This window comes from Grammomys surdaster, unplaced genomic scaffold (genome assembly GCF_004785775.1).
Source record: "Grammomys surdaster isolate TR1022 unplaced genomic scaffold, NIH_TR_1.0 125463, whole genome shotgun sequence".
Taxonomy (NCBI): Eukaryota; Metazoa; Chordata; class Mammalia; order Rodentia; family Muridae; genus Grammomys; species Grammomys surdaster.
Genome location: NW_021620326.1, coordinates 805900 through 828550, shown reverse-complemented (window position 1 = coordinate 828550; position 22651 = coordinate 805900). Strand labels below are relative to the sequence as shown.

General features: G+C 50.7%; 1 protein-coding gene across 2 annotated transcripts in view; it reads left to right on the top strand.

Annotated features, from left to right (window-relative positions):
• The first annotated feature begins 936 nt into the window (after positions 1–936).
• Pkn1 (protein kinase N1) overlaps positions 937–22651 on the top strand; it is a 31375-nt gene continuing 9660 nt past the window's right edge. The window contains exons 1-13 of one of the 2 annotated variants that reach the window (XM_028786308.1): positions 1079–1147; positions 6211–6366; positions 7311–7611; positions 9810–9961; positions 12158–12302; positions 13940–14085; positions 14509–14722; positions 15100–15294; positions 17492–17601; positions 17683–17826; positions 20953–21028; positions 21112–21253; positions 21343–21436. In XM_028786308.1, the coding sequence (XP_028642141.1) occupies positions 1127–1147; positions 6211–6366; positions 7311–7611; positions 9810–9961; positions 12158–12302; positions 13940–14085; positions 14509–14722; positions 15100–15294; positions 17492–17601; positions 17683–17826; positions 20953–21028; positions 21112–21253; positions 21343–21436 (1896 nt within the window). In that variant the 5' untranslated portion in view covers positions 1079–1126. Of the gene's footprint in view, positions 1148–6210; positions 6367–7310; positions 7612–9809; positions 9962–12157; positions 12303–13939; positions 14086–14508; positions 14723–15099; positions 15295–17491; positions 17602–17682; positions 17827–20952; positions 21029–21111; positions 21254–21342; positions 21437–22651 lie in introns of both variants that reach the window. The other variant, XM_028786309.1, reaches the window with a different exon arrangement.

The window sequence follows — 22651 nt, the reverse complement described above, 5'->3', positions numbered from 1 at the left end:
ACCCCACACGTTTCGTAACAAAGAAGCACATCTATACACATGTAAGAAATCAAATATGAGTCTTTTCTAGCAAATGGTATAGAACTTGTGTTTTAGATAATTACAATCCTAATCTCCCTTACCTTGTAGGACTGTTAAGGAGATGTTTTAATCCTCCCGACCCAGTAAACCTTGTTTACACAAGGCCCCCCACCCCCTGCTCCATGCTAGGAAATTGATCGTTTGGAGCAAGTGACCCCTTTCCCCTTCCTCCTCAATTTCCTCTGCGCCAATTTTTTCAGACTAGCCAATTGAATAAGACTGTGAGGTCACCTGAATTAGAATAGAAACCAAATACACTTCCTGTCTTCTCTTTGCTTTTCCGCAGCACACTGTCTTGATGAGGAGTAAAGTTTGCCTTGTTCGGACATTTCATTTAGAAGGATGGTCTCTTTATCTGCCACCCCAGAACTTAGTTCTAACACACATGAATCAAAATAGTCTTCAAAACAATGAGATAAAAGTGACAGCTGCTGGCGTTTATTGCGAACTTGGGGTCTGCACACTGGCCCTACTCCTCCTCGAGTTTTACAGACATCCTTGTCCTGAGGGGGTACAGTGGTCCCCCAAGGCCAAGGACACTGGGATTTGAAGGCAGGCTCTCCCTGTGCTTGCCTCAGGGTATATGGGTGGATGCCTCTGTGGAGCTGGGCGGTGTGCGTGTGTGTGGTTGGTGGGTCGTGACTTTTGCTTTCAATGGGCTCCGAGGCGGGGGACAAGGCCTCTGAGGCTCGTTGCTGCTTAGGCCCACTCTGAGTCCCCCGTGCTACGAGCAGCGCTTGCCTCACCCCACGGCGAACTGGGACCCCACTCCCGGCTGCAAGCCCCGGGGGCCGCCGGGAGCCCCGCCCCCGCCCCGCCTCCTCCCCAGGCGCCGACCTCGGCGCTCACGTGACCCATCCTGCAGCCGCTGGGGCCCGAGGGCGCAGCTCGGCGGAGGCCTGGCCAGGCCGGGCCGAGCGCAGCAGGCCGGAGCGCGCAGCGCGCCAGGGAGGGTCTGGGCGCCGCGCCTCCCGCCGCATCCGCCCGCGCGCTCGCAAGCCCGCCCTCGGCGCTGGGACCCCTGGCGGGCGGGCGGCCGGAGGACATGGCCGGCGACGCTGTGCAGGTAGGCGACTTGTCCACACCCGTGGGGCGGCCGGACGGCGCGGAGGACCCCAGGCACGGGTAGAGTCCGGGATGAGATCCCCATCGGGACCCCGCGCGGGCCCTCGTAGCAGGTGGAGGCGCCGACCTGGTCGGAGGAAGGGGTGCTGTTCGGGATTCTACTACTGCATCCCCTCCTCCGGCCCTCCCCGAGAGTCAGCGGGTGCAGCGGGATCCCCACTTCGGTGTCCGAGGCCAGCTGAGGGTCCCGGTGCCTCCCGGCCCCACGCCCTACTCCGGGTCCTCGGCGTTCGGTTTCTGGCAGGTGCCGCTTCACCGGGAGCAGGTGCCTGGCACCCTGCCGCGGACCGGAGGAGTGCCCGGCCCGATCCCCTCCCCCGCACAACAAAGCTCGGGCCACCCCCGCCTGCAGACGTCTTTACGATGGTCTTGACGCCACCCAGATGGGCACCTGTTGGAGGAAGTGTCTAAGCCACTTCATTAGGCCTGAGGCCGGGTTCCTCCTTCCGCCCCCGTTCCCCGTAGCCACCCTTAAGGCTGACAGATGGAGCTGTAACCCAGGTGGGGCGTGTCCTGTCACACAGACAGGAAGGATTTTATGTCTGGAAAGTGACAGGGCTGGGTCACTGCTCCCCCACAACAGACACCTGTGACAGGCATCTGCCAGCCACATGCCTTCCCTGTGTGACCTGTTGGGTGTTACTGAAGCAGGGTCAGGGTCGGGGTGACTGACTTCCCACCCTCTAATTCAACGGCCCAAATCTGAGATCTTTGTATCCTTGTGGCTCCATTAGTTCTTCACCATGCAGTCCATTGTCCTGTGTAACTGGTTCTCATCTCCTTCTACACCTGCCCCCATGTCTCCCCTGTACCCCTCTTCCCCAGTCCTGCTGATGGCCTGCCGGCCTTGCCGAGGAGCTGGGCGTATCTGGTGCTGCCGATCTCACAAGGTCAGACCTCCAGGCTGATGCACCGGTGCCGGCTTCCCTTCAAGCCCACTGAGGGCTGTGTAGGGCTCTCCCAGTACATGCATGTGCTTGGTGCGTCCCATGTAGGACGCATATGGAGGCTGTGATTCCCAGAATGAGGCTGGACCTACATCTTGGTCCCCTTCCTATCTTCTCCCGTATGTTCATTCCCGCTTGGACTTGCTGCCCTGTTCCACCGTCTCCATGCCTGTCTGTTCTGTGTCTGGCAAACGGATGTCCTGTCTAGATTCTGGAAACGCCCCAGGCATTGAAATCTCAGGAAGTGGGGTTTTGGGTTCCTAGCCGTTTTGCCAAGAGGGTTCCCCCAAGGTGACAGTTCTTGGTCTTGTGTCTCCAGATCTGTAACGGCAGGTGGAGAAGCTGACGTTCTAATTCCTCAAGATCAGGCCAGGCGTTTGCCCTGCTGCCCTCAAGTGACTCCTTGTCCCTGGGCAGAAGTGACTCACCCAGGGGAGGAGGACCCAGGAGGCCCTCCTTTCCTCCCTGCATGCTTTTCACATTCTCAGGCCTTCTCTGCTGGAGGTGGGGCCAAGGGCCTTCACCTTTCCTCTTTGCTCCAATGCTTGAGCTGGCCCTGCTGCTGGCTGTGTACTTGCTTTGCCTGCTGGGTTTGGGGCACTGGTGGGCGACAGTGGGTGGGACCTGGTCATGCCAGAGTGTTGCTCAGTGAGGCCGGGTTTAAATACCAATGCTGCCTTCCCTAATGAGTTCTTGGGTCCAACGACTTTACCTTACTTGTTTCTTGTTTTTGTTTTGATGGAGGCAGTGGGGTTAAGAATGGTTATGGGGGCCGGGCAGTGGTGGCGCATGCCTTTAATCCCAGCACTTGGGAGGCAGAGGCAGGCGGATTTCTGAGTTCTGAGGCCAGCCTGGTCTACAGAATGAGTTCCAGGACAGCCAGGGCAAACCCTGGGGGTGGGGTGAGGTCGGAGATGCTTATGGGGAGAGAGGCGGAGGCTCAGCCAGTTCTGTGCTTCCATGACAGTTTAAGCTGGGAACCCATGTCCCTTCCCAAGGCCCCAGCAATGGCCTTTTTGCCTGGGTCATTTTGTGGTGAGGACTGTCCTGTGCACCTCAGGAAGTTGACACCTAACAAGAGTCTTCTATATACTTTGGTCGTAACAACAAGAAGAATGACCGCAGACATTGACATGTGTTTCTCGAGGCAATGAGAAGACAACTTCACCTTCACTGAGAGTGCAGCCATGGCCTCTTTGAGCCTCGGTTTTCCCCTGTGGTGACTACTGCTCAGATACACAGTGAGGAGATGACAGGGTCACAGGATCTGTGCTCTTGGCCTGCAGCCTCATCGACCCTTCAGAAGGGCTTAAGAGCCTGGGAGAATATTGCTCATTATGATGGTGGCTCACTACTGCATGGTGTGGTGGACATGGGGTTCTATCCAGCTAGTGTGAACCCAGCTAGTGTGAACCCAGCTAGTGTGAACCCAGCTAGTGTGAATTTTGGCCCTGTCTCTTGCTGCCTGTGAGACCTGAGGCATGGGGCCGCAGCTAGTTCTTTCTTTCTTTTTTTTTTCTTTCTTTCTTTCTTTCTTTCTTTCTTTCTTTTTTTTTTTTTTTGAGACAGGGTTTCTCTGTATAGCTCTGGCTGTCCTGGAACTCACTCTGTAGACCAGGCTGGCCTCGAACTCAGAAATCCACCTGCCTCTGCCTCCTAAGTACTGGGATTAAAGGTATGTGCCACCACTGCCCGGCTTGTTTGTTTGTTTCTTTCTTTCTTTCTTTCTTTCTTCCTTTCTTTCATTCTCTCTTTCTATTTTTTTCTTAGTTGAGACAAGGACTCACTGTGTAGCTCCGGCTGGTCTGAAACTCAAAGTGATCTCCAGCCCCTGCCTCCTGAGTGCTGGGATTAAAGGCATACAGCAACAAGCTTTGCTGGCCCTCAATTTCTTCATTTTGAAGATAGTTTTGTATCTGTCTGTCTTATGTATCCATCTCTGGCATCTGCATGTTACAGTCCTAGCACTGGTAAGGTGGAAACAGGAGGAGTTTAAGGCCAGCCCTCACTGTGTATGAATTCAAAGCCATCTTGGGTTATATGAGACTCAGTCACAAAGCAATATGAAGCAAACCAAACAGTACCTGTGACATGGAGGGACGTTAGCTGACCTGGATGAGGCTGTAGTCACTGCTGCTTTTGAGGCAGAGCTTAGACATGCTCCCAAGCTTCAGCCTCCGCCTGTAGCTGCTGTTAGCACCACTACTATAACTTTATTTGTTATCTTTGATTACATATGTTGGGGAGTATGTACATATGCCCGCAGAAGCCAGAGATGTCAGATCCACTCAGGACTGAAGTCACAGGCATTTGTGAGCCATCTGTTATGGGTACTTGGATCTGAACTCAGGTCCTCTGGAAGAACAGTGTGAGCCCTTAACTGCTGAGCCATCTCTCCAGCACCATGACTACTATTTTAAAATATGATATTTTATTTTTTAGAGCACTTTTAGGATCATGGCAAAATCCAGAGAGAAATAGAATGTTCTCATATGTATCTTGATCCTGATATAAACTGCTATCTCTGACAGTTGAGATTTAGTATATATTTGGCAAACAGTTGTGGGCTGCAGTTTGGGGCCCTTCAGGGCTGTTTCTATCTGGTATTAGCTTCAGGGAGCTACTACTAAGCCAGGTAGGCTCCCTAGGCTTCCAAGCTGTGAGCAGCCAGGGTGGACATCTGGGTAGGAGGAAGCAGGAAGTTGATGCTGCCTGTGTACCGGAAGGATGTGTGCACACGCGCATACACACACACACACTCCCTACAGAACTTGCTGTTCTGATTCTTAGGGGGAAGTTGGGGACAAGGGACAAATGGGAGGGTCTCTTGATAGTGATGTGAACAGGCAGTAGCAGGGCTGAGGGCCTGAGGGACCTCGGGGCATGGATGGTGCATCTGAAAAGAAGTGTTAGCGTGTAGAAGCCCTGTACCACACACCCACACACCGACACACAAAGGTGCAAGGACGCACACACATGTGCATGAGCTTGTGGGCTATGGCACTTGGCAGGTGGAGTGTGTGAGTGTGTGTCAGAGGGACTCAAACTAGCACTCATGGCTGTGGATAAGGGTCTGTGCAGGCAAGCATGGGACTGTGCACAGTTATGAAGCTGTGTCCCACCTCCACACTGGTACTGGGGGAATGCAGTATGAGTGAGACTACTCTGGCATTCCCGAGCCTGTGTCCCAGACATCCACCTGCAGGCGTCTGTGTGAATTAGTGTTCTGTGTACACACTGAGCCAGGCACAGACCCACAGAGCTACATGTGTGCACCTTTGGGAGCCTATGTTCTACCCCCACTCTCCTGCAGGTGGGAACTGGTCTAGTCTGCTTTCCATCGCTGTGATAAAAGACTGACCAAAAGTAATCTGGGAAAGAAAGGGTTTATTTGGTTTTATAAAATATAGTCCATCATGGAGTGCAGTCTGAGCTGGAGCTGGAGACAGAAGCTTGAAGCAAACCACAGAGGAACAGCGCTCACTGCTCACTTCCTCGGGCTTGCTCAGCTCCTTCTCCCACACACCCCAGGCTACCTGCCCAGGGTGGCACCGCCCACAGAGAGCTGGGCCCTCCCACATCAATTAGCAATCAAGAGAATATCCCATAGACATGCCCACAGGCCAGTCCGACAGAGGCGATTCCTCAATCTAGATGTGCAAATCTCATACCCGCAGAGCTGGAACTGTGAGCACACCTAGAAGACTGTGGTCCACACACATGCTGTGTGCCACATAAGACCCTGCCTGCTACATAATATACTGTGGATGTGTGTGTCCAGTGTGTCAGGTACTGAGGACTGTTTCTCCCTGGCTTGCCTCCAGAGAACCAGGCATGACCATATAGGGAATGGTGGGGGAAGAACCTCTTACATGGCACACACCCTTGATCCAGTACCCAGGATATAGGAGCAGGTGTTCATCTATGAGTTCTGAGCCACCCTAGTCTCCATAGTGAATTCCAGGTCAGCCAGAACTATGTAGAGAGACCCTGTCTCCAAAACAAAACAAAACAACTCCCAACCCCAGACAAAACAGCAACAAAAAACTTGCCCTAGAGCTGGCCTGGCGCAGAGGATGCTGGGAACTGGAAGGAAAGAGGAAGTGGCAGTCCAGAGGCCCTGGCAGGGCTGAGGTTCAGGAAGAGGGAGTGGCTCCAGACCAGACCTAGGACCCAGATGGCAACTGATCCCCCTTTGGATTTGGAGCTGGAGGTAGGGGCTGGAGTCTCCACAGGATGGCAGAAGGAGACCTCATGTGGCAGAAACTGGGGTTCTGTTCTGGGTGCCTCTGGATTGAAGACTAAGCATAGGCAGGAAAAGGGGAACTGGTGACAGCTCTCCAGGTGGAGGGAGAAACGTGGGAGATGAACTGTGTTCTTTGGAGTACCAGACACAGAAGACAGGAAAGCAGGACCAGCCCTTGGGACCTCCTAGTTTGGGAATGCAGATGGGAGAAGCCAGGATCTGTCTCTGAGGTCCTCCTGGGTTTGGAGGACAGCAAAGAAACAGTAGCCTGCTCTTGGAACTTCCTGGTTAGGAATGCAGGAAACCAGAAGAGAAAGGGGGTCATCGGAGCCTTCTGCCAGAACCCCACTGAACAGATAACAAATTAAGGGAGACTCTGGTGTGCACACAGGGAAGGAAGGGGCCTTGTGCTTGGCCTAGTCTTTGACCTCCTATTCACTTATTGATATTGTTTTATTATGCATATGTTATATCTGTGGGGTTATATACATATGCATACCTGTGCCTGCAGAGGCATTAGGTCCCCCATGGATTTGGAATTAGAGGCTGGAAACTGAATTCAGTTTCTCTGCAAGAGCACTATGTTTTTAGCTGCTGAGACATTTCTCCAGCCCCCGGTTTGTTTGTTTGTTTGTTTGTGCATCTACATTGGGGGTGTCAGAGGACAATCTTTAGGACTTAATCATCTCCTTCCACTCTGGAGATTCCTAGGGGGTGAACTTAGGCAGGCTCGGCAGCAGAGCCTGAACCATCTCTCTGGCCAAGACATCCCACTTACGAGGGTCAGGCCTCTGTCCTTGGGATTTTAGAGTGGAGTAAGGTAGGGGAGTGGTGGGTCAGGTGGGCTGTGTCCTGGTGAGGCCACCTGCCCTCTAGCTTCTGACCTTCTGTGTGTGTCCCTCCCCCTACAGGGTGAGCCTCGCAGCTGGTCGCTGCTGGAGCAGCTGGGTCTGGCTGGGGCAGACCTGGCAGCCCCTGGGGTGCAGCAGCAGCTGGAGTTGGAACGAGAAAGGCTGAAGCGGGAGATCCGGAAAGAGCTGAAGCTGAAGGAAGGCGCTGAGAACCTGAGGCGAGCCACCACTGACCTGGGCCGCAACCTGGCCCCTGTGGAGCTGCTGCTGCGGGGCTCCGCTCGACGCCTTGACTTGCTGCACCAGCAGCTGCAGGAGCTGCATGCACATGTGGTGCTGCCTGACCCTTCAGCAGGGAGTGGTGAGCAGAAAGACCAGGAGCTGCATTCCATCAGGACACTGTCCACAGAAGCCAAGGGGGAGGCCAGACTCACAGAGCCACCAGCACCCGGAGGAATAGTCACTCCTGTTCCCAGGCCCCATTCAAAGCTGTCCTTGGCATTAGGAGTACGTAGATAGACACACCAGCGTCCAGATAACACCAGATACCCAAGGACACCATTACAGCTCTTCCCAGACAATAACTGAGTTACAAATATTAGACATCTGTCACCCTCAAGGCTCCCTAAATCATTCCAATACATCAGCAGTTGTAGACTATTTTTCTGTTGTTTTTTGCTTAATTTTGTGTGTATGTTTTATATACTTATGCTCTTCTCATTTTTGTTTTCTTTTTATGTTTTTTTATTTGTTTATTTATTTTATGTATTCACCATTGCTGTCTTCAGACGCACCAGAAAAGAGCATCAGACCCCATTACAGATGGTTGTGAGCCACCATGTAGCTGCTGGGAATTGAACTCAGGACCTCTGGAAGAACAGTCAGTGCTCTTAACCACTGAGCTATTTCTCCAGCCCTCTTTTTATGTTTTTTTTTTTTTTTTTTTTTTGGTTTTTCAAGACAGGGTTTCTCTGTGTAGCCCTGGTTGTCCTGGAACTCACTCTGTAGACCAGGCTGGCCTCAAACTCAGAAATCTGCCTGCCTCTGCCTCCCAAGTGCTGGGATTAAAGGTGTGCGCCACCACCTCCAGGCTCTTTTTATGTTTTTTAAGACCAATTTTTTCTAAGCTGCCAGAGCAGGGCTATGCTTCAGTCCCATGAGTGGCAGAGATTACAGATTTGAACCTATTTTTTAATTTGACAGTGGTGACACATGCCTTTAATCCCAGCACTCAAAAACACCGTATTTTGTTTTTGATTGTGGGTAAAATAAAACCCCACAGATTGAGGCGCTGTGCTAGTAAATGGTTTAGCTAGGAAAATGATGCTGTGTAAGATTAAAATGCAGATTTGGATTCCAAGCACCCAAGTAGAAAGTTGTATGTGTTGGCAATCCTAGCACTTGGGAGGGAGAGACATGAGGCTCTCTGGGCTCACTGCTCAGTCACACAAGTCAGCTCAGAGAGCTCCGGGCCCAGTGAGACTGTATCCCAAAAAGAAAGGAAGGGAGGAAGGATGGGAGGAAGGGAGGAAAGAAGGAAAGGAGGAAAACAACTGAGGAACTTACCCGCTGTCCCTCTGGCTTCCCTGTACACACGTGCATGCACATATGTGCACACATAAACAAAAAGAAAACCCACAACACAATTTATCATTGCCAGAGTTCAGTAGTTTTGTATGTTCATACAGTAATAAAGCAAGGCTACAGTGCCTTCATCTTGTAGCTAAGATGTTCACGGTCACAGGAACACCAGAAGATACCCAGAGAGTTTATACTGTCACACATATGCCCAGAGAAGTACACAGTTAATTATGCCACCTGGGCAACACAGCAGACATGATTACATGATTCGAGAGATAGTAGCACAGTCTCATCCAAACAGCAACCAAGGTTTGCATCCTGTCACTTATGCCTAGAGAAACACACTAGCCCACAATGACATTGGAGCTTTCCCACTGGGTCACACCAACCTCAGAGGTATCCCACCATTGCCCCATCCACAGCAGACTCTATGTACAGCCAACAGGCTCAGCCCTTCTACATTTGGCTGTGTCAGCTCTTGGGTCCAATGCTGGTAGAATTCAGCCAAGAGTCTCATAAGCCTCTTCTGCTGTTCCCCACCACTTTATCTCTCTTTGAGTTGCAGACCTCACCTCTGACAACAGCCAAGTCTTAAAGCAATCCGAGAAGCCCCTAGAGATCAGAGCTGAGCTGTGCAACAAGAAGCAGTATCGTTATACGCTCACACATGTACACTGCCACACCCACATCTAGGGTACTACCACCTGTGGCCTACAGACATAATCACACTCACACCAGTGGGCTTATACATTCTGAGGTAGATGGGGGCATTTCTTCCAGCTAGGCCTAAAGAGCTGCATATCTGGTCACTAGCTCATGCTGAAGTCCATTCTGTCACTGAGAGCTGTATGTCTCTAGCCTGTGCACTTCCCCTAGGCTTCTTTTCTGGATGAAGACTTCCTAGGCTGGGACAAAATCTCCTGGGTCTCCTGGGTACACTGACGTGACCACTGTGTGATTCTCTTCTTGTTTCCTCAGATGCTCCCCAGTCCCTTGCAGAGGGCAGCCCTATCTGCTCATCCACCAACCTGAGCCGAGTGGCTGGCCTGGAGAAGCAGCTGGCCATTGAACTCAAGGTCAAACAAGGGGCAGAAAACATGATCCAGACCTATAGCAATGGCAGCACCAAGGTAAGACTGTTCCAGAACGTTTCATCGCTGTGCTAGGAGGCTGTGTCCCAGCTAGCAGCTACTAGACTGCTTCCTGCCTCTGGGTTGGTCTTCTGTAGGCTTCTCATGTTAGTGCAGTGCATGGCCATTTGTGTGTGGCTCTGCAAACGCTTGCACAGAGCTCTTCAGAGAGGTGTGGCGGATGTAGCTCCAGCTGGTCTAAACTGGGCTGTGAGTCCTCAGTCCAGTGGAGGGCCAGACTTTGCAGATGAGGGCACTGAGGCCCATAGCAGAGAGCAAGGCTGAGGGCACAAGGCTGAACTGTACTGACAGTTTTGGAATTTTTGTTTCTTAACAAACTCAGAAATAAGAATATACTTAATTTAAGTATGTTATTTTAATCCCAGGTATCAGATACGGGGCTGCTTCAGATTGTCCACAGCAGCTGACTATGATTTGCCTTGTGCTCTAGCAGAGGCATGGTTTTGCCTGCTGCAGATAGTTTCTGCAGTTGTGGGACATTTGGAATTCTGGGAATTTTTCAGAGGATATATAAATGCTACAGTCCTGGTAGGCAGTGTGGGTGGCTTTTGGTCATGGGGAGGGGGTGGGGGTATTGGTTGCAGTTTGTTAGTAGTTGTGCTCAAAGAAGAAAGGAGAAGAAAGAAATAAGACTCAAGCCAGGAGGTGGTGGTGCACGCCTTTAATCCCAGCATTTGGGAGGCAGAGGCAGGCGGATTTCTGAGTTCAAGGCCAGCCTGGTCTACAGAGTGAGTTCCAGGACTATACAGAGAAACCCTGTCTTGAAAAACCAAAAAAAAAAAAAAAAAAAAAAAAAAGAAAGAAAGAAAGAAGGAAAAAATTGTAAATGAGGCATCTGTATAAGGAATGCTTTTTTTTTTTTAGATTTATTTATTTCATTTATATGAATACACTGATATCTTCAGACACACCAGAAGAGGGCATCAGATCCTATTACAGATGGTTGTGAGCCACCATGTGGTTGCTGGGAATTGAACTCAGGACCTCTGGAAGAGCAAGCAGCCAGTGCTCTTAACCACTGAGCCATTTCTCCAGCCTGGAATTTTTTTTAAAAAAAATATATGCCAGAAAGAAGACCTAGCCTTTCAGGAGTGTGCTGGCGTTGTAGCAAATTTCTTACTGTCCAGAAATAGCCTTGGGGCCTAGCTCAGGGCCTAGCTCAGGGGTCTAGCTTGCCGCTCTACAGAAAAAAAAGTAGGGGCAGTTTGCCTCTTGTCAGCCAGGAAATAACAAGCAGGCAGAAAAACCTCAACACTCAGCAAGAGAGAGTCACCGGGTTATAGAAAAAACTGTGGAATCAAATCTGCCTATATACTATAAGAATGTGTGAACATCAGAACGGAAGCCAGTGAGAGTTTTGCGTTGGGGATACAGACTTGTTTATATTTCCCCAGGAAATGAAAAGCTGTGGATACTATCAAAACTGATAAAGATTGGAACTGAGCAGGAGAGGGCTCCTGAAAATCTTGGCCACTGACCCAAAACGCACTTACTTTATTGAAAATGTCTCTGTTTATAATTTCCCACTACACACAGTTAATGGCTTAAAACAGAAGGGGGAGCTGTAGTGACAATTTTGGAATTTTGTTTTTTTTAAAAAAAATACAGAATTATAAGATATGTTTTTGTTTTAATCCCAGCTGCGGGATACGGGGCTGCTTCAGATCGTCCACAGCAGCTGACTAAGATTTGCCTCATGCTCTAGCAGAGGCGTGGTTTTGTCAGCTACAGATAGTTATTACAGTTGTGTGACGTTTGGAATTCTGGGGACTTTTCAGAGGGTATATAAATGCTAGAGTCCCAATTGGCAGGGTTGGTGATTGTTGGTCATTCAGGGGGCTTGGTTGCAGTTTCTTAGTAGTCATGCTCAAAGAAGAAAGAAGACAGAAATTTAGACTCAAGGATCTCTCTCCCCCTCCCTCGCTCCCTACTTTTTCCCCATCCCTCCCCTCTATCTCTCTTTCTTTCCTACCTAGTGATGGGGGTGTAACCGAGGGGATAAAGGGTGGAAAAAGAAGACCCCACAAAGTAGCAGAGACCGGCTAGAGTTGGAGCCATGGACTCCCTGTCACAGCACTGGCCCAGGACAGTGGGAATGTGTGTCTTTGTATGCACACACGAATGCTTTTACCTTGAGTTCTCACTCTGCTTGTCACCTTGCATGTCTGTCTCCAGGACCGGAAGCTGCTGTTGACAGCCCAGCAGATGCTGCAGGACAGTAAGACCAAGATCGACATCATCCGCATGCAGCTTCGCCGGGCGCTGCAAGCACTGCAGGCTGGCCAGCTGGAGAGTCAGGCAGCTTCTGATGAGGCCCAAGGTAAGACCCTTCCTGGACATTGGCTGCCTGCATTCAGCCTTCCAGGGGTCCGCCTTCGACCCATAATGCCCTGTTGTGAAGGGCAAGGAGGCAGGAATTGACCTCACGGTGAATGGAGCCTTTTCCTGTCTATTTCTGGCTGTTTCCTTCAAGGTTTGGGCTAGGATAGTTGTTGCCAAATGTCACCCTCAGGCCAAATGCACCTGATGGTTCCTTCCTTCCTCCCTCCCTTCCTTTCATTGTGGTTAAGGTAGAATCCAGGGACTCCTATAAACTAGGCCTGTGTTTTTATTGAACTGTGCCCCCAACTGTTTAATGGTAAAATCTATGTAGGCACTGTAGGACTTAGCGTGTCCTAGCCCTTGTTTTTAGGGTTGTTTTAAAGATTTATTTGTGCGTGTGTGCGCACACATATGCACAGAGCTGAGAAGTGGTGACTGAACCTGGGTGAGCCAGGCATAGTGACACAGACCAATCAATCATCCCATGTGCCTTTAATCACAGCACGGAGGAGGCAGAAACAGGCACATCTTTGGGAGTTCCTAACTAGCCAGGGCTACATGGTGAGACAAAATAGAACAGAACAGAAACAGCCATCACAGATGCCAAGAGCTGAGCATCAGTCCTGCTCACTCAGTGGCCCTGAACTTGTGGTAATTCTCCTGCCTCAGTCTTCCAGATGCTGTAGTTGATTATAGGCATGTGCTACTATGACCAACATTTTTCTCGTTTCATTTTTTCCCCTATTTATTTTTGTGTATGTGATGGCACACGTGAGTGAGTTACCTTGTGGGAGTCAGCCCTCTCTTATCGTGTGTGCCCTTGGAGTCAAATCAGGTTGCAGTCTTGATGCAGGCCTTTATCTTCCCTGCCCCTTTGCTTTTTTGGGGGGAGGGGCAGGGTCTCATGTACCCCAGGCTGGTCTGGAACTCACTCTCTAATGCCAGGTGCTGGAATTCCGGGTGTGCGCCACTCCACTCAGCTCCTTGCTTGTCTTTTGGGTTTCTTGTTTTATTTGTTGATGCTGCTTTTTCGGTGCTGGGGATGGAATCATGCCTTCCTGCACTCCATCATGTGAATTACGTGTTACACGGCTAACTCTGTCACTGCTCTAAGGACCATGCTCCCTCATGCCCCCATCACACCCAGAGGCCCTGGCTCCAATACCAACTCACTGGGGATGAGCTGCACGTGTCACTGGTCCAGGAGACACACGTTCAGTTTCTTACTGTGTCTCACGAAGGGTCCCAGTGTCATATGAGAGTCTGAATTTTGTCTTTGACAGTCCTTTGGTGAAAAATGAAATGTATGGGTGATGGCTGGTGGGTGTGGCTAGTATCTGCCCTTGTAGATTACAGTGTTCCCTTTGTCCTATGCTAGTCCCTGGGAATGACAGTGGACTGTTACAATATATCTGTCCCTCAGCCTAGGTCATCAGTGTGCCTGTGTGTCATCTCTCTGAAGGTACTTGGGTAACCACGTTTCTAGGCATTATGTTTGAGTAGAGTGACTGAGTTTGGGTGGATTACTGTCCCTTCCAGGGCAGGAGTCTTGATGTGCTTTGGTGGCTGTGTATGGTAGTGTCTGGGATCAGGCTAGTCTGAAGGGTGTCACTGTCGTGCGGCCCATGTCCACAGGAGATGCAGACCTGGGAGCCGTAGAGCTACGCATTGAAGAGCTACGACACCATTTTCGAGTGGAGCATGCAGTGGCAGAAGGTGCCAAGAATGTCCTGCGCCTGCTCAGTGCTGCAAAGGCCCCGGACCGCAAGGCAGTCAGCGAGGTGACATTGAGGGCTTCAGCTAGGGGCGTGGCATTTAAGGGAATTAGGAGAGATAGGGGATTCACTGGCAACAGGTCCCAATGAGGGTGGAGCTATAACTCAGATGGACTGCCACTAGGTGTGAACCTCAGTAGGAAGGAGGAGAGACAGTCCATGTCTAAGCTAGGAGCAGAGTGTAGAGTCTCAGGGAGAGGTGAGGCCTAACCTGGGGCATGTGAGAGGTGGGGCCCAGAAAGAAGCTTTAGTGGGGGTGGTGCCTCAGAGGGCCCTGGCTCCAGTAAGGGGCAAAGCCTAGTTTTCAAGGCTCCACCTGATGGGTCTAAGTAGATTTGAGGTTTAGGCCTGAGGAAGAAGTGGGTGGAGGTGGGTGGGTTCTTGGGAAGGGCCTGTGCCCGTCCTCAGCTTTCTGCCTTCCTGCCTCAGGCTCAGGAGAAATTGACTGAGTCCAACCAGAAGCTGGGCTTGCTACGGGAGTCACTGGAGCGGCGCCTCGGGGAGCTGCCTGCTGATCACCCCAAGGGGCGGCTGCTTCGGGAGGAGCTCACTGCAGCCTCATCTGCAGCCTTCAGCGCGATACTGCCTGGGCCCTTCCCTGCCACTCACTACAGCACCTTGAGCAAGCCTGCACCACTCACAGGTGGGCTCCAGACTGACGGAACTCTTGGGACCTAGCCCTGAGACCACTTGCCTGGATCTCCATGCTCCCCCACCTTGACTGTGCTCACCCCGTCACCTCCTGCCCCTCTTATCCTGGTCCCCATCTCCATCTCCACCAGCCAAGCAACCCCTTCTTCTTGCTCTGTTCTGATTCTAGACTGTTGTCCTCACCCTCCTCCTGGGCCCAGAAGCAGCCCATGCAGATCATCAGTCTTAGCCCCAGTCCTGCTGTCTCAGTCCCTTCCCTTGGCTGCCCTGAATGTCGCCTCCTTAGACCCCTGCCACTCTGACACCGAGTCAGAGCCCCTATTGTGCTGTCTCCTCCGCCTGCCTCCCATGAGCCTGCCCCTCCTGCAGGGACCCTGGAAGTACGAGTGGTGGGCTGCAACAACCTTCCCGAGACCATCCCCTGGAACCCTCCCCCCTCAGTGGGGGCATCTGGGACCCCTGAAAGCCGCACTCCGTTCCTGAGTCGTCCAGCTAGGGGCCTTTACAGCCGAAGTGGAAGCCTTAGTGGACGGAGCAGCCTCAGGGGGGAGGCAGAGAATGCCAGTGAGTGGTCAGGGGGAGGCTGGTTGGCTGGCTGGCTGGGTGGGCAAGGTGGCCGCATTTGTAGCATTTTCTTTATTGATTTGTCTATTTGCTTATTTAAAGCCAGGGCTTCAGTTTGTTGCCCAGTCTGCCCTCAAACTGGGCTCAAGTGATTCACGATTCAGCTGAGTGAGCCGGTGCCATAACTGCCGTGGCTTTTGAACTATTGGCATGTTGTTCGGCACTAGAGAAAGGATTCAGTGGTTAAGGGTATGCACTGAACTTGCAGAGGACCCCAGCCCACACCAGCTGCCTTTTAACTGCCGTCACGTGCACAAACTTCCACTCTCTCTCACATACACATAATTCAAAAATAAAAATTAGGGGCCAGAGAGACGGCTTAGCAGTTGAGGGCACTTTTTACTTTTGAAGAGGACCTCAGGTTCAGCTCCCAGCACCCACATAGCTGCTCACAACCATCCCTAACTCCAGTTCTAGAAGATCTGACACCCTCTTCTGACCTCATCAGGTACCAGGAACACACCTAGTGCATATACATACATGCATACAAAGCACATGTACACATAAAAATTAAAGTAAATAAAAATTAAAATGAATCCATTAAATGAAAAATGTGACATCCATTGGGATGACTCACCAAAACAGTAACAACAGGACAAAGAGAGCAGAAACTCCACACGTGTAAGAAAAGATGCCGGGAAATTGAGACCTGTGCTGGGTGTGGGAATGCAAAATGAAATAGCTATCATGGGGAACAGAGCAGAGGCTGGGGACATGGCTCAGTGATAGAGCTGCCTAGAACCCCCAGTGGGAAGATGGGCAGGACGCAGTGATAGAGTACCTGCCTAGAATCTTCCAGGGAGGGGCTGGAGTCACTGATTAGGGGTAGAATACTTGTCTACTATATTTGAGGTCTCGGTTCCTTCCATCAAAAATAAAGGTGAAATTAGTAATAATCATATGATCTCAGCTTCTATGTGTCCATCAGAGAGCTGAGCAGGGGTTTAGGTTGTTTGATGCCTGATTGGTGGTATTATTCACAATGGCAAGAAGGGAAAAGCCATGTCATTGGTGGATAGGCACATGGTGTTTTGCACAAACAGTGGGCTAGGATTCAGTCTTAAAAGCAAGGAGAGCAGCCGGGCGGTGGTGGCGCACGCCTTTAATCCCAGCACTTGGGAGGCAGAGGCAGGCGGATTTCTGAGTTCGAGGACAGCCTGGTCTACAGAGTGAGTTCCAGGACAGCCAGGGCTACACAGAGAAACCCTGTCTCGAAAAACCAAAAAAAAAAAAAAAAAAAAAAAGCAAGGAGAGGATGAACCATGCCATAGCACAGAGACACTGAGGGTGGTGCAAGAAGACAAGGATGGCCTGATTCCAGTCATTGCATGTCCTAGAGCCACAGACCCACGGAGACAGGAAATAGAGCGAATGGTAGGTGTTAGAGGCTAGAGATTGTTCAATAGGAAGGGTGTCCCCATCAGCTGGAACTGATGCTCAGGAGCCATCTGAAGGGCAGGAGCTGACTGGCAGTGTGTGTGCTGAGCTCCATGGATCTGCACTTACACAAGCTCAGTGGACTGGGGACAGAGGTTAAGTGGAGCTTGCCTAGCGTGCATAAGGCCCTTAGTTTGATTGCCAGTACTGGATAAACCAAGTATGGTAGCACACACCTCTACTCCCAGTAGGCTTGGAATTAGAGACAGGACAATCAGAAGTTCATAATCATCCTAAAAACAGAGCATCCAGGGCCAGCCTGAGTTACACAAGACTGTCTCAAAAACCAAACGCATATCCAGCCTTCCATAATTTAGGAGGTAGAAGCAGGAAGATCAGAAGTTAAGAGCCAGCCTGGGATACATGAAACATTGTCTCAAAAACAGAACAAAAATGAGGGCTGATATATGGTGCATACCTGTAACCCTAACACCGGAGAGGCTAAGGCAGGAGGATTCAAAGCCAATCTGGGTTACTAGTAAGTTCTAGGCTAGCTTGGTCTTTAGAGTAAGATTGTATTTCAAAACCAAAAGAAAAACATACAAAAATGAGCAACCCCTTTCCCCCAAACCCACAGACTGAATTAAAGGCTTTATTATGAAACACATGCTGGCAGGGCATCGAGGGGGTTGAGGGACTCTGATAGGATATGGAGCAAGCCCTCCCCTCCCTCTTGCCTGCCACCCTTCCCTGGTTTCAGCTGAGGTCAGCACCGTGCTCAAGCTGGACAACACAGTGGTGGGACAAACAGCCTGGAAGCCATGCGGCCCCAATGCCTGGGACCAGAGCTTTACCCTGGAGCTGGAGAGGGTGAGCCGTGCTGGGGCAGCGGGGGTCAGAGGGGAGTTCAGATGTCAGACACAGGAAGTGATGGCCCTGGTTTTTCTTAAGGCTCGGGAGCTGGAGTTGGCTGTGTTCTGGCGTGACCAGAGGGGTCTGTGTGCTCTCAAATTTCTGAAGTTGGAGGACTTCTTGGACAACGAGAGGCATGAGGTGCAGCTGGACATGGAACCCCAGGGCTGCCTGGTGGCTGAGGTACAGCCTGGTTTCTGACTTCTGACCCCAAGATGTTTCCTGCCTCCTTGCCTCTGACTGTCTAGCATGGGGAGATAAATTTCAGATGCTTCTGAGCCTTAATGGGAAGTGGGCTTCATGCAAGCTGGGATTGGTGCCAGGGGCTGCACATCGCACATAAGGAAGAGTCAGTGGTAACTGCACATGTGACAGTGCTCCCAGAAGGCTGTACCTTGTCAATCAAGTGTTGGTCTGGTGATAGGTGGGACTCAATGGGTAGAATGCTTGCCTAGCATGCACAAAGCCATGGACCCCGTTTCTAGTTCAGATAAAACTAGGTGTGGGTACTGGAGAGATAGCTCAGCAGTTAAGAGCACTGGCTGCTCTTCTAGGGGACCCAGATTTGTTTCCCAACACCTACATGGCCACTTACAGCTGTCTGTAACTCCAGTTCCGAGGGATCTGACACCCTCTTTTGGCCTCAGTCACTATGTTCACATGTGTTGCACAGACATACATGCAGGCAAAACACTCATATACATTAAACAAACAGACATTAAAACTAGATGTCATCCAGCCTCAAACCCCATGATGAGCAAGAGGACAGGAGTGTAAAGACTCAGCAACCACAGCCAGGGCCAAGTGATGCTGGTGCTCGCCTTTAACCCCAGCACTCTGAAAAGAGGCAAGCAGACCTCTGAGTCTGTGGTCAGCCTGATGTACGTAGTGTGTCCCGGGCCAGTCAGGTCTACAGAGACCCTGTCTGGAAAACAGAAAAACAAGCCAGAACCACTTTCTGCCACTGCAGTCTAGTGAGGTCTGTCTCAAAAGACCAAGCACTGGGTGAGCCTTGTGGGGGTGCTCGGCTCACACCCTCAAAGCTCTGGCTTCATCTCCAGCATTGCATGACAGCACCAACAAACTCAAGGTGGTGGTGGCAGCCTAACAGCAAGGGATGGCTGCAGCTGACAGAATCTTCCAGAGTGCTGTTGTCACTGAGCCCACCATGCTGAGTTCTACCATGGGTAGAATGTTCTGTCTGAACTGTGGCTGGTGTAACTGGAAACCAAAGTTTTTCCCACTGACGTTTTGAGTAATTTAAATTTGATCTCCACACATGGCACCCTCTGGGTCTAGAGATCGATGCCTGTGTGTTGGAGTACTGGGCTAAGTCATCACGGGTCTCACAGATGGATGGCCCCTTCATCACTGGGGCTTCTGAAGCAAAGGGCCAGGCTCCACCCCTCTTGGTTCCGATACAGTCTAAGATAGGAGTCCCAGAATATATTTCTCAGTTCCCAGGTATGTATGGCATCTTTCTGTCACTGTGACAAGTACCTGAAATAATCAGAAACAGAAAGGGTTATTTTGGCCATGGTTTCTGCCCACGGTCCCATAGCCCTGTGAATCTGGGCTTGAAGCTCAGCCTGTCATTATGCCAGCAGCGTAAGTGGAGGAGGCGTGTGCACCCAACAGAATGCAGAAACAAAGTGAGTCTCAGGAAGGGGCTGGACTCCCAATGTCCTGTATGTGGACAAACTTCCAGTGACCTCACTTCCTTCTCCTAGGACCCGCCTCTAATGGTTACACCACCTCCTAAATAGAGCCACAGGCTTGTGACAAAATCTTCAATACAGAGGGCCATTTTGGGATTGCTGAGCCTAACAACCGTGCCAGATGCCACCAGTGTGGCCAACCTGGGGCTATACTTGGGAGTCAAGTCATAGGTGATGTGAGACTTGTTTGCCAGACTTCCATGTCAGTCTTTTTTTTTTTTTTTTTTTTTTTTTTTTTTTTTGGTTGCTGGGAATTGAACTCAGGACCTCTTTAAGAGCAGTCAGTGCCCTTAACCAGTGAGCCATGTCTCCAGCCCCCTCCATGTCAGTCTTAGGTGCAGACTCCTTCCTTCCCTCTAGAGAAGGGTCTGACTGCTTGCATCCTCCCTTTTCAAGATGGAAGCCTGTTGTGGATTGAATATGGATGTTCCTGTCTTAGGCATTTTTCCTGTGATTGTAGTAAAGCACCCTAACAAAAGCATTTTAAGGAAAAGAGGGTCTCTTTTGGCTCAGAGTCTACCATGATGGGGAAGTCAAACAGGAGCAATAGGTGGCTAGTCACACTGCATAGAAAACGAACTTGGGAAGCAGATTGCTGAGTGCCTGGTGCTCAACTTGCTTTCTCCTCTCCATCCTGTCCAGGACCCCCACCTAGGGAAAAGCTCACACAGCTTTGGGGGATCTTCCCCAATAGACATAACTACCATAGGGAATCCCTCACAAGTGTGCCTGCAGGCTGGTCTCCTAGGTTATTCTAGTCAACTAGACAGCTAACTTTAACTATTTCAGTCCCCATGAGGGCTCCTGTGTTTGAACACTTGCTCTCCAGCTGTTGGCTCTTTTGAGAGGTAATAAGACCCTGAGGAGGTGGAGCCTCACTGACAGAAGTTATGTCACTAGAGTTGTTCTCAGGCCCTAAGTCCTGCTGCTTTCTGTTCCCTGGTCCTCTGAGATGTGCCTGGGCTTCAATCTTCTGCCACTGTAGACCCCACTGCCCAAGCTGCCATGTCTTCTGTCCATGATGGACTGTACTCCCCTACCTATGCCCAGAATAGAGCTCCCCCTGCCATTGTTTCTGTCAGGTTCTGTCTCGTGAGGAGAACTTCTGAGGGCAGACAGTGAGTGCACGGAGCACTGTTTCCATGCTCATCAGCTTTCTGTTGCTTGACAGAATACTCGGGCAAAATAAGCTTATAGGAAGCAGGTTTCGTTGGGTTTGTTCAGGGTTGTAGCTGTTCACCCTTCACCCTGTTGCTTCTGGTCTTCTGTGGGGTCGAGCTGCTCACGCGCTGACAGGGAGACAGAAGGGAAGGGAGTAGATCTGGCAGCTAGAGACCTGCTTCTTGCAATGACACCCTTCCCTGTGAAGTCCCCTGCTTCCCAACAGTCTACCAAGCTCTGAAGCCATGGCTGGATGAATCCATGAGTGAAGTCATTGACGCTCCTGTGCATAGTCCCTGCCAAAGGCTCTACTCTGCGTGGCTGCTAGAGCCAAGCTAGGTTCTCAGGATGCTTGGTGTCATGGCGCCCCATGCATAGGTTGTGTATGTGTAGATTCCTGCGACCACTGCAGCTCACTGTGTCCCCACAGGTCACTTTCCGTAACCCCATCATTGAGCGGATCCCTAGGCTCCAAAGGCAGAAAAAAATCTTCTCCAAGCAGCAAGGTAAGGAAGGTCCTAGTGAGCTGGGTTGGCCAGCCAAGGACTTCAGGATGTCACCTGTGGTGACCCTACCCTTGTGACTTCAGGGAAGGCATTTCAGCGTGCCAGACAGATGAACATTGATGTGGCGACTTGGGTGCGGCTGCTCCGGAGACTCATCCCTAATGCTGTGGCCACTGGCACCTTTAGTCCCAATGCGTCTCCGGGCTCCGAGATCAGGCACAGTGGGTAAGGAAGAAGCATGGCCCTAGTTTCGCCTGATGCTCCTGTTTCCCAGAGTCCTAGGTTCCCAACTCACCCTTCTCCCTGTCCTGCAGAGACATATCCATGGAGAAATTGAACCTCGGTGCTGACTCAGACAGCTCATCCCAGAAGAGCCCCCCAGGGCTGCCCTCCACCTCATGTAGCCTGGTGAGTGTGCACCTGCTCTGGGCGGGGGAGCCTAGGGCACCTGTTTGTTTTGTTTTGTTTTGTTTTGTTTTGTTTTGTTTTGTTTCAGAAACCTCCAGATGCTAACTCAGGATCATCCAGGAGAACAAGGCTGGTTGTTTGGTTGGTCGTTTTTGTTGAGAATAGTTTCAGGCTTTGAACTCTTGAATGCCTCAGTCTCCTGCATGCTGGGATTACCATGCCCAGTTTATAGGGTCCTGGTGATGAAACCCAGGGCATTCTGCATGCTAGGCAAGTGCTCTGACAACCACATCCCCAGCACCTCCCCTGTTTTCTATACCTGCTTAAAAATATCAGTGTGGAAGCTGGGCAGGGCGACCCCAGCCTATCTCCCCATTTTCAGCTCTGGGTTCCATCCCAGGCTGAAAAAAGAAACAAACAAACTAAACAAAGTGTGAGCTATCAAAAGAGGGCAGACACGTGCCTGTGTGATTCCTGCACTGGGGGGTGCTGAGGCAGGAGGATCCGAAACGAAGGGTCACCTCAGCTATATAGCAAATTTTCTGTGGGGAGGGGAATGCTTTTCTCTCATTTTTGAGATTATAATATACCTTTTCCTCTCTCCAAATCCTCCTGTAAATTCCTTCTTCCTCTCTGTCAAATTCATGGCATCTTTTTTCATTAATTGCTATTGCATGCATCTATGTATGTATAAATATTTATATATTCTTATATACAACATGCTCAATGTATAAAATGCCACTTTTCTGTATGTTTTCAAGTCTGGCCATTTAATACTGGATAACCATTTAGTGTGTCTTTCCTTTGGGAAGACTCTCTCACTTGAAGCATACTTTAATTGGCTGTAGTACTTTCAGAAGGGTTGGGTCTCGTGGGCATTTCCCATCCACTGTGGCATACCTGTAGTTATTGTCCTCCTGTTCATTTGGATGGTCGTGCTGTTGAGAGGGACAGGTGTAGCTTCTGACACAGCCTCATATCAAACTCCCTGATCCTCTGGCCCAACCCCTCTTCCTCTCTCAGTGTTCTCTGAGCCTTAGGTATGGAAGTGTTTTGTAGATGTATCCGCTGGAACTGGGCTCCTTGATGAGGGATGAGGACCACGTTTATCTGTGGCTCCTTGATGAGGGATGAGGACCATGTTTATCTGTGGCTCCTTGATGAGGGGTGAGGACCACGTTTATCTGTGGCTCCTTGATGAGGGATGAGGACCAC